This window comes from Petromyzon marinus, chromosome 76 (genome assembly GCF_048934315.1).
Source record: "Petromyzon marinus isolate PM22_M1 ecotype Great Lakes invasive population chromosome 76, UKy_Petmar_22M1.pri1.0, whole genome shotgun sequence".
In the NCBI taxonomy this organism is placed as follows: domain Eukaryota; kingdom Metazoa; phylum Chordata; class Hyperoartia; order Petromyzontiformes; family Petromyzontidae; genus Petromyzon; species Petromyzon marinus.
In genome coordinates, this window is record NC_133742.1 from 3526066 (window position 1) to 3542419 (window position 16354).

Genomic DNA, 16354 nt, shown 5'->3' on the forward strand with positions numbered 1-16354 from the left:
TGAGGTTGCTGTAGTAGCACTGGTAGAACCACCACCCACACCACCACCACCACACCACCACCACCACACCACACCCACGTGGTAGTAGACCCCGTTGAGGTTGCTGTAGTAGCACTGGTAGAACCACCACCCACACCACCACCCACACCACCACCACACCACCACTACCACACCACCACCATCACACCACCACTCCCACACCACCACACACCACCCACGTGGTAGTAGACCCCGTTGAGGTTGCTGTAGTAGCACTGGTAGAACCACCACCCACACCACCACCACCACCACACCACCACCACACCACCACCACACCACACCACCACCACACCACCACTACCACACCACCACCATCACACCACCACCACCACCACCACACACCACCCACGTGGTAGTAAACTCCGTTGAGGTTGCTGTAGTAGCACTGGTAGAACCACCACCCACACCACCATCACACCACCACCACACCACCACCACCACACCACCACACACCACCCACGTGGTAGTAAACTCCGTTGAGGTTGCTGTAGTAGCACTGGTAGAACCACCACCCACACCACCACCACCACACCACCACCACCACACCACACCCACGTGGTAGTAGACCCCGTTGAGGTTGCTGTAGTAGCACTGGTAGAACCACCACCCACACCACCACCACCACACCACCACCACCACACCACACCCACGTGGTAGTAGACCCCGTTGAGGTTGCTGTAGTAGCACTGGTAGAACCACCACCCACATCACCACCCACACCACCCACACCACCACCACACCACCACCACCACACCACCACCACACCACCACTACCACACCACCACCATCACACCACCACTCCCACACCACCACACACCACCCACGTGGTAGTAGACCCCGTTGAGGTTGCTGTAGTAGCACTGGTAGAACCACCACCCACACCACCACCACCACCACACCACCACCACACCACCACCACACCACACCACCACCACACCACCACTACCACACCACCACCATCACACCACCACCACCACCACCACACACCACCCACGTGGTAGTAGACCCCGTTGAGGTTGCTGTAGTAGCACTGGTAGAACCACCACCACCACACCACCACTCCCACACCACCACACCACACCCACGTGGTAGTAGACCCCGTTGAGGTTGCTGTAGTAGCACTGGTAGAACCACCACCCACACCACCACCACACCACCACACCACCACTCCCACACCACCACACACCACCCACGTGGTAGTAGACCCCGTTGAGGTTGCTGTAGTAGCACTGGTAGAACCACCACCCACACCACCATCACACCACTCCCACACCACCACACACCACCCACGTGGTAGTAGACCCCGTTGAGGTTGCTGTAGTAGCACTGGTAGAACCACCACCACCACACCACCACTCCCACACCACCACACACCACACCCACGTGGTAGTAGACCCCGTTGAGGTTGCTGTAGTAGCACTGGTAGAACCACCACCATCACACCACCACCACCACACCACCACCACCACACCACCACCACCACACACCACCCACGTGGTAGTAAACTCCGTTGAGGTTGCTGTAGTAGCACTGGTAGAACCACCACCCACACCACCACCACCACCACACCACCACCACACCACCACTCCCACACCACCACACACCACCCACGTGGTAGTAGACCCCGTTGAGGTTGCTGTAGTAGCACTGGTAGAACCACCACCCACTACCACCACCACACCACCACCACACCACCACTCCCACACCACCACACACCACCCACGTGGTAGTAGACCCCGTTGAGGTTGCTGTAGTAGCACTGGTAGAACCACCACCCACTACCACCACCACACCACCACCACCACACCACCACCACCCACACCACCATCACACCACCACTCCCACACCACCACACACCACCCACGTGGTAGTAGACCCCGTTGAGGTTGCTGTAGTAGCACTGGTAGAACCACCACCCACACCACCACCACCACCACCACACCACCACCACCCACACCACCATCACACCACTCCCACACCACCACACCACACCCACGTGGTAGTAAACTCCGTTGAGGTTGCTGTAGTAGCACTGGTAGAACCACCACCACCACACCACCACCACCATCACACCACCACCCACACCACCATCACACCACTCCCACACCACCACACACCACCCACGTGGTAGTAGACTCCGTTGAGGTTGCTGTAGTAGCACTGGTAGAACCACCACCCACACCACCACCACCACCACACCACCACACACCACCCACGTGGTAGTAGACCCCGTTGAGGTTGCTGTAGTAGCACTGGTAGAACCACCACCACCACACCACCACTCCCACACCACCACACCACACCCACGTGGTAGTAGACCCCGTTGAGGTTGCTGTAGTAGCACTGGTAGAACCACCACCACCACACCACCACCACCCACACCACCACACACCACCCACGTGGTAGTAGACTCCGTTGAGGTTGCTGTAGTAGCACTGGTAGAACCACCACCCACACCACCATCACCACAACACCACCACCCACACCACCACCACCACCACCACACCACCACCACCACACCACCACCACACCACCACACCACACCCACGTGGTAGTAGACCCCGTTGAGGTTGCTGTAGTAGCACTGGTAGAACCACCACCCCGCGTGCGCGATGTTGGCGCAAACTCCGCCCGTGTCGGCGGTGCTGAAGGGACGCCCGTTGTGGTACCAGGCCAGGGAGTCGTCCGCCGTGCCGCTGTAGCCGCCCACGTGGAGCGCAAAGAGCTCCTCCTCACCAGACGTGCTGCCGGGCAAGTGGTGGGGGGGAGTGGTGGTGGGTGGGGAGTGGTGGGGGGGGGAGTGGTGGTGGGGAGTGGGGAGTGTGTGGTGGGGAATGGTGATGGGGAGTGGTGGGGAGTGGTGGTGGGGAGTGGTGGTGGGGGTGGTGGTGGGGAGTGGTGGTGGGGGTGGTGGTGGGGAGTGGTGGTGGGTGTGGTGGTGGGGAGTGGGGAGTGGTGGTGGGGAGTGGTGGGGGGGAGTGGTGGTGGGGGGTGGTGGTGGGGAATGGTGGTGGGGGGTGGTGGTGGGGAGTGGTGGTGGGGAGTGGTGGTGGTGGTGGGGAGTGGTGGTGGGGAGTGGTGGTGGTGGGGAGTGGTGGTGTTGGGGAGTGGTGGTGGGGAGTGGTGGGGGGGAGTGGTGGTGGGGGTGGTGGGGAGTGGTGGTGGGGCGTGGTGGTGGGGAGTGGTGGTGGGGAGTGGTGGTGGGGAGTGGTGGTGGGGAGTGGTGGTGGGGAGTGGTGGTGGAGAGTGGTGGGGAGTGGTGGTGGGGAGTGGTGGTGGGGAGTGGTGGTGGGGAGTGATGGTGGGGAGTGGGGAGTGGTGGTGGGGAATGGTGGTGGGGAGTGGTGGGGAGTGGTGGTGTGGAGTGGGGAGTGGTGGGACATAGTGTGGAACTAGTGAGTGTAGTGAGTGTAGTGTGTAGTGAGTAGTGAGTGTAGTGAGTAGTGAGTGTAGTGTGTAGTGAGTAGTGAGTGTAGTGTGTAGTGAGTGTAGTGAGTAGTGAGTGTAGCGAGTGTAGTGAGTAGTGAGTGTAGTGAGTGTAGTGAGTGTAGCGAGTAGCGAGTAGTGAGTAGCGAGTGTAGTGAGTGTAGCACGTAGTGAGTGTATTAGGTAGTGAGTGTAGCGAGTAGTGAGTAGCGAGTGTAGTGAGTGTAGTGAGTGTAGCAGGTAGTGAGTGTAGCAGGTAGTGAGTGTTGTGAGTGTAGCAGGTAGTGAGTGTAGTGAGTGTAGTGAGTAGTGAGCGTAGTGAGTGTAGTGAGTAGTGAGCGTAGTGAGCAGCGAGTGTAGCGAGTGCAGTGAGTGTATCAGGCAGTGAGCGTAGTGAGCAGCGAGTGTAGCGAGTGCAGTGAGTGTAGTGAGTGTAGTGTGTAGTGAGTAGTGAGTGTAGTGAGTAGTGAGCGTAGCAGGCAGTGAGTGTAGCAGGCAGTGAGCGTAGTGAGCAGCGAGTGTAGCGAGTGTAGTGAGTGTAGTGAGTAGTGAGTGTAGTGAGTGTAGTGAGTGTAGTGAATAGTGAGTGTAGTGAGTGTAGTGAGTAGTGAGTGTAGTGAGTGTAGTGAATAGTGAGTGTAGTGAGTGTAGTGAGTGTAGTGAATAGTGAGTGTAGTGAGTAGTGAGTGTAGTGAGTGTAGTGAGTGTAGTGAGTAGTGAGTGTAGTGTGTGTAGTGAGTAGTGAGTGTAGTGAGTGTAGTGAGTGTAGCGAGTGTAGTGAGTGTAGTGAGTAGTGAGTGTAGTGAGTGTAGCGAGTGTAGTGAATAGTGAGTGTAGTGAGTGTAGTGAGTAGTGAGTGTAGTGAGTGTAGTGAATAGTGAGTGTAGTGAGTGTAGTGAGTAGTGAGTGTAGTGAGTGTAGCAGGCAGTGAGTGTAGCAGGCAGTGAGTGTAGCAGGCAGTGAGTGTAGCAGGCAGTGAGTGTAGCAGGTAGTGAGCGCAGTGAGTAGCGAGCGCCCACCGGAACGAGCGGTAGTGCGCGTGACGTTGCACCCCGTCCCAGTCCCGCATGTCGATGCGCAGGGAGTAGTCCCCCTGGCTGCTGAGCGCGTGAATCGCCGCGTTGCCCAGCCAAAGCTCGCCGTGCGGTGAGCCGAACCCCGCCGTGTAGTCCGCCCAGCCCCGGCTGAAGTCCACCGATCCGTTCAGCCGGCGCTGGATCACCGTCCAGCCGCCGCCTCGGTGACGGGGTGGGTGGGTGGGTGGCGGGGAGGAGGAGAGGCCGGAGAAAGTGAGTCGATTAATTGGTCAACGGCGGTGGCCACGGACGGTGGCGGTGGCCACGGACGGTGGCGGTGGCCACGGATGGTGGCGGTGACCCTGGACAGTGACCCTGGACGGTGGCGGTGACCCTGGAAGGTGGTGGTGATCATGGACAGTGCCGGTGACCCTGGACGGTGACCCTGGACGGTGACCCTAGACGGTGGCAGTGACCCTGGACGGTGACCCTGGACGGTGGCGGTGACCCTGGACGGTGACCCTGGACGGTGACCCTGGACGGTGGCAGTGACCCTGGACGGTGACCCTGGACGGTGGCGGTGACCCTGGACGGTGACCCTGGACGGTGACCCTGGACGGTGGCGGTGACCCTGGACGGTGACCCTGGACGGTGACCCTGGACGGTGACCCCTGGAGGGTGGTGGTGATCATGGACAGTGCCGGTGACCCTGGACGGTGACCCTGGACGGTGACCCCTGGACAGTGGCGGTGACCCCTGGAGGGTGGTGGCCACGCTGGCGCCTACCCGCGGCTGTGCGCAGCTCCACACATCCACCCCGGCTCTGTGGTCCACTGCCGTACCGCTCCAACTCATTCGGCTTGGGGCACGTCGCATCCAAATAACCCATAGACTCAGCACTGCACCATAGACTCAGCACTGCACCATAGACTCAACACTGCCCACAGACTCAACACTGCACCATAGACTCAACACTGCACCATAGACTCAACACTGCACCATAGACTCAACACTACACCATAGACTCAACACTGCACCATAGACTCAACACTACACCATAGACTCAACACTGCACCATAGACTCAGCACTACCCATAGACTCAACACTGCACCATAGACTCAACACTACACCATAGACTCAACACTGCACCATAGACTCAGCACTGCACCATAGACTCAACACTGCACCATAGACTCAACACTGCACCATAGACTCAACACTGCACCATAGACTCAACACTGCCCATAGACTCAGCACTGCACCATACACTCAACACTGCACCATAGACTCAACACTGCACCATAGACTCAACACTGCACCATAGACTCAACACTGCACCATAGACTCAACACTGCCCATAGACTCAACACTGCCCATAGACTCAACACTACCCATAGACTCAACACTACCCATAGACTCAACACTGCACCATAGACTCAACACTGCACCATAGACTCAACACTACCCATAGACTCAACACTGCACCATAGACTCAACACTGCACCATAGACTCAGCACTGCACCATAGACTCAGCACTGCACCATAGACTCAACACTACCCATAGACTCAACACTGCACCATAGACTCAACACTGCACCATAGACTCAACACTGCACCATAGACTCAACACTGCACCATAGACTCAACACTGCACCATAGACTCAACACTGCACCATAGACGCAACACTGCACCATAGACTCAGCACTGCACCATAGACTCCACACTGCCCATAGACTCAACACTGCACCATAGACTCAACACTACCCATAGACTCAACACTGCACCATAGACTCAACACTGCCAATAGACTCAACACTGCCCATAGACTCAGCACTGCCCATAGACTCAACACTGCACCATAGACTCAACACTGCCCATAGACTCAACACTGCCCATAGACTCAGCACTGCACCATAGACTCAACACTGCACCATAGACTCAACACTACCCATAGACTCAACACTGCACCATAGACTCAACTCTGCACAATAGACTCAACAGTGCACCATAGACTCAACACTACACCATAGACCCAACACTGCACCATAGACTCAGCACTGCACCATAGACTCAACACTGCCCATAGACTCAACACTGCACCATAGACTCAACACTGCCCATAGACTCAACACTGCCCATAGACTCAGCACTGCCCATAGACTCAACACTGCACCATAGACTCAACACTGCCCATAGACTCAACACTACCCATAGACTCAACACTGCACCATAGACTCAACACTGCACCATAGACTCAACACTACCCATAGACTCAACACTGCACCATAGACTCAACTCTGCACAATAGACTCAACAGTGCACCATAGACTCAACACTACTCATAGACTCAACACTGCACCATAGACTCAGCACTGCACCATAGACTCAACACTGCCCATAGACTCAACACTGCACCATAGACTCAACACTGCCCATAGACTCAACACTGCCCATAGACTCAGCACTGCCCATAGACTCAACACTGCACCATAGACTCAACACTGCCCATAGACTCAACACTGCCCATAGACTCAGCACTGCACCATAGACTCAACACTGCACCATAGACTCAACACTACCCATAGACTCAACACTGCACCATAGACTCAACTCTGCACAATAGACTCAACAGTGCACCATAGACTCAACACTACACCATAGACTCAACACTGCACCATAGACTCAGCACTGCACCATAGACTCAACACTGCCCATAGACTCAACACTGCACCATAGACTCAACACTGCCAATAGACTCAACACTGCCCATAGACTCAGCACTGCCCATAGACTCAACACTGCACCATAGACTCAACACTGCCCATAGACTCAACACTGCCCATAGACTCAGCACTGCACCATAGACTCAACAGTGCACCATAGACTCAACACTCCCCATAGACTCAACACTGCCCACAGACTCAACACTGCCCATAGACTCAGCACTGCACCATAGACTCAACACTACCCATAGACTCAACACTGCACCATAGACTCAACACTGCACCATAGACACAACACTGCACCATAGACTCAACACTGCACCATAGACTCAACACTGCACCATAGACTCAACACTGCCCATAGACTCAACACTGCCCATAGACTCAGCACTGCACCATAGACTCAACACTGCACCATAAACTCAACACTGCCCATAGACTCAGCACTGCCCATAGACTCAACACTGCACCATAGACTCAACACTGCCCATAGACTCAACACTGCCCATAGACTCAGCACTGCACCATAGACTCAACAGTGCACCATAGACTCAACACTCCCCATAGACTCAACACTGCCCACAGACTCAACACTGCCCATATACTCAACACTGCACCATAGACTCAACACTGCCCATAGACTCAACACTGCCCATAGACTCAGCACTGCACCATAGACTCAACACTGCCCATAGACTCAACACTGCCCACAGACTCAACCCTGCCCATAGACTCAACACTGCACCATAGACTCAGCACTGCACCATAGACTCAACACTGCACCATAGACTCAACACTACCCATAGACTCAACACTGCACCATAGACTCAGCACTGCACCATAGACTCAACACTACCCATAGACTCAACACTGCACCATAGACTCAACACTGCACCATAGACTCAACACTGCCCATAGACTCAACACTCCCCATAGACTCAACACTGCCGATAGACTCAACACTGCCCATAGACTCAGCACTGCACCATAGACTCAACACTGCCCATAGACTCAACACTGCACCATAGACTCAACACTGCACCATAGACTCAACACTGCCAAAGACTCAAGACTGCACCATAGACTCAACACTGCCCATAGACTCAACACTGCCCATAGACTCAACACTGCACCATAGACTCAGCACTGCCCATAGACTCCGCACTGCCCATAGACTCAACACTGCACCATAGACTCAACACTGCCCATAGACTCAACACTGCACCATAGACTCAACACTGCACCATAGACTCAGCACTGCACCATAGACTCAACACTGCCCATAGACTCAACACTGCACCATAGACTCAGCACTGCACCATAGACTCAACACTGCACCATAGACTCAACACTGCACCATAGACTCAGCACTGCACCATAGACTCAGCACTGCACCATAGACTCAACACTGCACCATAGACTCAGCACTGCACCATAGACTCAACACTGCACCATAGACTCAACACTGCACCATAGACTCAGCACTGCACCATAGACTCAACACTACACCATAGACTCAGCACTGCACCATAGACTCAGCACTGCACCATAGACTCAGCATTGCACCATAGACTCAACACTGCCCATAGACTCAACACTGCACCATAGACTCAACACTGCACCATAGACTCAACACTGCCGATAGACTCAACACTGCACCATAGACTCAACACTACCCACAGACTCAACACTACCCACAGACTCAACACTGCACCATAGACTCAACACTGCACCATAGACTCAACACTGCACCATAGCCTCAACACTGCCCATAGACTCAACACTGCCCATAGACTCAGCACTACCCACAGACTCAACACTAGCCACAGACTCAACACTGCACCATAGACTCAACACTGCACCATAGACTCAACACTGCACCATAGACTCAGCACTGCACCATAGACTCAACACTGCACCATAGACTCAACACTGCACCATAGACTCAGCACTGCACCATAGACTCAGTACTGCACCATAGACTCAACACTGCACCATAGACTCAACACTGCACCATAGACTCAGCACTGCATCATAGACTCAGCACTGCCCATAGACTCAACACTGCCCATACACTCAACACTGCCCATAGACTCAATACTGTACCATAGACTCAACATTGCACCATAGACTCAACACTGCCCATAGATTCAACACTGCCCATAGACTCAGCACTGCCCATAGACTCAACACTGCCCATAGACTCAATACTGCGCCATAGACTCAACACTGCACCATAGACTCAACACTGCCCATAGACTCAACACTGCACCAGAGACTCCAAACTGCCCGTAGACCCAACACTGCCCATAGACTCAACACTGCACCATAGACTCAACACTGCACCATAGACTCAACTCTGCACCTTAGACTCAGCACTACCCACATACTCAGCACTACCCACAGACTCAACACTGCACCATAGACTCAGCACTGCACCATAGACTCAACACTGCACCATAGACTCAACACTGCACCATAGACTCAGCACTGCGCCATAGACTCAACACTGCACCATAGACTCAGCAGTGCACCATAGACTCAACACTGCACCATAGACTCAACACTGCACCATAGACTCAGCACTGCACCATAGACTCAGCACTGCCCATAGACTCAACACTGCCCATAGACTCAACACTGCCCATAGACTCAACACTGCACCATAGACTCAACACTACCCATAGACTCAACACTGCACCATAGACTCAACACTGCACCATAGACTCAACACTGCCCATAGACTCAACACTCCCCATAGACTCAACACTGCCGATAGACTCAACACTGCCCATAGACTCAGCACTGCACCATAGACTCAACACTGCCCATAGACTCAACACTGCACCATAGACTCAACACTGCACCATAGACTCAACACTGCCATAGACTCAAGACTGCACCATAGACTCAACACTGCCCATAGACTCAACACTGCCCATAGACTCAACACTGCACCATAGACTCAGCACTGCCCATAGACTCCGCACTGCCCATAGACTCAACACTGCACCATAGACTCAACACTGCCCATAGACTCAACACTGCACCATAGACTCAACACTGCACCATAGACTCAGCACTGCACCATAGACTCAACACTGCCCATAGACTCAACACTGCACCATAGACTCAGCACTGCACCATAGACTCAACACTGCACCATAGACTCAACACTGCACCATAGACTCAGCACTGCACCATAGACTCAGCACTGCACAATAGACTCAACACTGCACCATAGACTCAGCACTGCACCATAGACTCAACACTGCACCATAGACTCAACACTGCACCATAGACTCAGCACTGCACCATAGACTCAACACTACACCATAGACTCAGCACTACACCATAGACTCAGCACTGCACCATAGACTCAGCACTGCACCATAGACTCAGCATTGCACCATAGACTCAACACTGCCCATAGACTCAACACTGCACCATAGACTCAACACTGCACCATAGACTCAACACTGCTGATAGACTCAACACTGCACCATAGACTCAACACTACCCACAGACTCAACACTACCCACAGACTCAACACTGCACCATAGACTCAACACTGCACCATAGACTCAACACTGCACCATAGCCTCAACACTGCCCATAGACTCAACACTGCCCATAGACTCAGCACTACCCACAGACTCAACACTAGCCACAGACTCAACACTGCACCATAGACTCAACACTGCACCATAGACTCAACACTGCACCATAGACTCAGCACTGCACCATAGACTCAACACTGCACCATAGACTCAACACTGCACCATAGACTCAGCACTGCACCATAGACTCAGTACTGCACCATAGACTCAACACTGCACCATAGACTCAACACTGCACCATAGACTCAGCACTGCATCATAGACTCAGCACTGCCCATAGACTCAACACTGCCCATACACTCAACACTGCCCATAGACTCAATACTGTACCATAGACTCAACATTGCACCATAGACTCAACACTGCCCATAGATTCAACACTGCCCATAGACTCAGCACTGCCCATAGACTCAACACTGCCCATAGACTCAATACTGCGCCATAGACTCAACACTGCACCATAGACTCAACACTGCCCATAGACTCAACACTGCACCAGAGACTCAAAACTGCCCGTAGACCCAACACTGCCCATAGACTCAACACTGCACCATAGACTCAACACTGCACCATAGACTCAACTCTGCACCTTAGACTCAGCACTACCCACATTCTCAGCACTACCCACAGACTCAACACTGCACCATAGACTCAGCACTGCACGATAGACTCAACACTGCACCATAGACTCAACACTGCACCATAGACTCAGCACTGCTCCATAGACTCAACACTGCACCATAGACTCAGCAGTGCACCATAGACTCAACACTGCACCATAGACTCAACACTGCACCATAGACTCAGCACTGCACCATAGACTCAGCACTGCCCATAGACTCAACACTGCCCATAGACTCAACACTGCCCATAGACTCAACACTGCACCATAGACTCAGCACAGCCCATAGACTCAACACTGCCCATAGATTCAACACTGCCCATACACTCAACACTGCACCAGAGACTCAACACTGCCCATAGACCCAACACTGCCCATAGACTCAACACTGCACCATAGACTCAACACTGCCCAAAGACTCAACACTGCCCATAGACCCAACACTGCCCATAGACTCAACACTGCACCATAGACTCAACACTGCCCAAAGACTCAACACTGCCCATAGACTCAACACTGCTCATAGACTTAACACTGCCCATAGACTTAACACTGCCTCATAGACTGAACACTGCACCATAGCCTCATCACTGCCCAAAGACTCAACACTGCCCATAGACGCAACACAGCCCATAGACTCAACACTGCACCATAGACTCAACACTGCCCATAGAATGATAATAAAATAATAAATTGAGAAAATAAAATAACACACTGTCTGGAGGACAGTCTCATCCCTTCACCTGCTGAAGGCTGCTTGTGTTGTGGCCGAAACGTCGTGAGAATATTATTGTGTTATTTTATTTTATCAATTTATTATTTTATTCTCATTCTACGTGACTTTACCGAAAGAACCAAAGAAGATGAATCCTTGCAGTCACGAAAGCTTTAAATCGAAACTGCCCATAGACTCAACACTGCAACATAGACTGAACACTGCACCATAGACTCAGCACTGCCCATAGACTCAACACTGCACCATTGACTCAACACTGCACCATAGACTCAACACTGCACCACAGACTCAACACTGCCCATAGACTCAACACTGCACCAAAGACTCAACACTGCCCATAGACTCAGCACTGCACCATAGACTCAACACTGCACCATAGACTCAACACTACACCATAGACTCAACACTGCCCGTAGATTCAACACTGCACCATAGACTCAACACTGCCACCCACAGACTCAACACTGCCTATAGACTCAACACTGCCACCCACAGACTCAACACTGCCCAAAGACTCAACACTTCCACCCACAGACTCAACACTGCACCATAGACTCAATATTGCCCATAGACTCAACATTGCACCATAGACTCAACACTGCCCATAGACTCAACACTGCACCATAGACTCAACACTGCACCACAGACTCAACACTGCCCATAGACTCAACACTGCCCATAGACTCAACACTGTCCATAGACTCAACACTGCCATCCACAGACTCAACACTGCCCATAGACTCAACACTGCCCAAAGACTCAACACTACACCATAGACTCAACACTACACCATAGACTCAACACTGGCCATAGACTCAACACTGCACCATAGACTCAACACTGCACCATAGACTCAACACTGCCCATAAACTCAACACTGCCCATAGACTTAACACTGCACCATAGACTCAACACTGCCCATAGCCTCAACACTGCACCATAGACTCAACACTGCACCATAGATTCAACACTGCACCACAGACTCAACACTGCCCATAAACTCAACACTGCCCATAGACTCAACACTGCCCATAGACTCAACACTGCACCAATGTCTCAACACTGCCCATAATCTCAACACTGCCCATAGACTTAACACTGCACCATAGGCTCAACACTGCCCATAGACTCAACACTGCCACCCACATACTCAACACTGCCCATAGACTTCACACTGCCCATTGACTCAACACCGCCATAGACTTAACACTGCCCCATAGACTCAGCACTGCACCACAGACTCAACACTGCACCAGAGACTCAACACTGCACCATAGACTCAACACTGCACCACGGACTCAACACTGCACCATAGACTCAACACTGCCCATAGACTTAACACTGCTCATTGACTCAACACCGCCCATAGACTTAACACTGCCCCATAGACTTAACACTGCCCCATAGACTCAACACTGCACCACAGACTCACCACTGCCCATAGACTCAACACTGCACCATAGACTCAACACTACCCATAGACTCAACACTGCACCATAGACTCACCACTGCCCACAGACTCAACACTGCACCATAGACTCAACACTGCACCACAGACTCAACACTGCCCATAGACTCTACACTGCCCAAAGACTCAACACTACACCATAGACTCAACACTACACCATAGACTCAACACTGCCCATAGACTCAACACTACACCATAGACTCAACACTGCCCATAGACTCAACACTGCACCATAGACTCAACACTGGCACCCACAGACTCAACACTGCCTATAGACTCAACACTGCCACCCACAGACTCAACACTGCCCAAAGACTCAACACTGCCACCCACAGACTTAACACTGCACAATAGACTCAACACTGCCCATAGACTCAACACTGCACCATAGACTCAACACTGCCCATAGACTCAACACTGCACCATAGACTCAACACTGCACCATAGACTCAACACTGCACCATAGTCTCAACACTGCCCATAAACTCAACACTCCCCATAGACTTAACACTGCACCATAGGCTCAACACTGCCCATAGACTCAACACTGCCACCCACAGACTCAACACTGCACCATAGACTCAACACTGCCCATAGACTCAACACTGCACCACAGACTCAACACTGACCACAGACTCAACACTCCCCATAGACTCAACACTGCACCATAGACTCAACACTGCCCAAAGAAACAACAAAATAACAAAATATATATTGTTTCTCTTCAACGTGACTTTACCGAAAAAACTAAGAATATGAATTACTGCAGTCACGAAAGCTTTAAATCAAAATTTAAAACTGCCCAAAGACTCAACACTGCCCAGACTCAACACTGCCCATAGACTTAACACTGCCCATAGACTTAACACTGCCCCATAGACTGAACACTGCACCATAGCCTCAACACTGCCCAAAGACTCAACACTGCCCATAGACTCAACACAGCCCATAGACTCAACACTGCACCATAGACTCAACACTGCCCATAGAATGATAATAAAATAATAAATTGATAAAATAAAATAACACACTGTCTGGAGCACAGTCTCGTCCCTTCACCTGCTGAAGGCCGCTTGTGTTGTGGCCGAAACATCGTGAGAATATTATTGTGTTATTTTATTTTATCAATTTATTATTTTATTCTCATTCTACGTGACTTTACCGAAAGAACCAAAGAAGATGAATCCTTGCAGTCACGAAAGCTTTAAATCGAAACTGCCCATAGACTCAGCACTGCACCATAGACTCAGCACTGCACCATAGACTCAACACTGCACCACGGACTCAACACTGCACCATAGACTCAACACTGCCCATAGACTTAACACTGCTCATTGACTCAACACCGCCCATAGACTTAACACTGCCCCATAGACTTAACACTGCCCCATAGACTCAACACTGCACCACAGACTCACCACTGCCCATAGACTCAACACTGCACCATAGACTCAACACTACCCATAGACTCAACACTGCACCATAGACTCACCACTGCCCACAGACTCAACACTGCACCATAGACTCAACACTGCACCACAGACTCAACACTGCCCATAGACTCTACACTGCCCAAAGACTCAACACTACACCATAGACTCAACACTACACCATAGACTCAACACTGCCCATAGACTCAACACTACACCATAGACTCAACACTGCCCATAGACTCAACACTGCACCATAGACTCAACACTGGCACCCACAGACTCAACACTGCCTATAGACTCAACACTGCCACCCACAGACTCAACACTGCCCAAAGACTCAACACTGCCACCCACAGACTTAACACTGCACAATAGACTCAACACTGCCCATAGACTCAACACTGCACCATAGACTCAACACTGCCCATAGACTCAACACTGCACCATAGACTCAACACTGCACCATAGACTCAACACTGCACCATAGTCTCAACACTGCCCATAAACTCAACACTCCCCATAGACTTAACACTGCACCATAGGCTCAACACTGCCCATAGACTCAACACTGCCACCCACAGACTCAACACTGCACCATAGACTCAACACTGCCCATAGACTCAACACTGCACCACAGACTCAACACTGACCACAGACTCAACACTCCCCATAGACTCAACACTGCACCATAGACTCAACACTGCCCAAAGAAACAACAAAATAACAAAATATATATTGTTTCTCTTCAACGTGACTTTACCGAAAAAACTAAGAATATGAATTACTGCAGTCACGAAAGCTTTAAATCAAAATTTAAAACTGCCCAAAGACTCAACACTGCCCAGACTCAACACTGCCCATAGACTTAACACTGCCCATAGACTTAACACTGCCCCATAGACTGAACACTGCACCATAGCCTCAACACTGCCCAAAGACTCAACACTGCCCATAGACTCAACACAGCCCATAGACTCAACACTGCACCATAGACTCAACACTGCCCATAGAATGATAATAAAATAATAAATTGATAAAATAAAATAACACACTGTCTGGAGCACAGTCTCGTCCCTTCACCTGCTGAAGGCCGCTTGTGTTGTGGCCGAAACGTCGTGAGAATATTATTGTGTTATTTTATTTTATCAATTTATTATTTTATTCTCATTCTACGTGACTTTACCGAAAGAACCAAAGAAGATGAATCCTTGCAGTCACGAAAGCTTTAAATCGAAACTGCCCATAGACTCAGCACTGCACCATAGACT

The 16354-nt window shown here is 51.7% G+C and overlaps 1 protein-coding gene across 1 annotated transcript in view; it reads right to left on the bottom strand.

Moving 5' to 3' along the window:
* The window catches only part of LOC116937511 (uncharacterized), a 52925-nt gene that overhangs the window by 15127 nt on the left and 21444 nt on the right, over positions 1–16354 (bottom strand). Inside the window, exons 6-7 of the mRNA XM_076056528.1 lie at positions 4485–4701; positions 2588–2783 (exon numbers count right to left, since the gene is read on the bottom strand). Of these exons, the coding sequence (XP_075912643.1) occupies positions 2588–2783; positions 4485–4701 (413 nt within the window). The remainder of the gene's footprint in view (positions 1–2587; positions 2784–4484; positions 4702–16354) is intronic.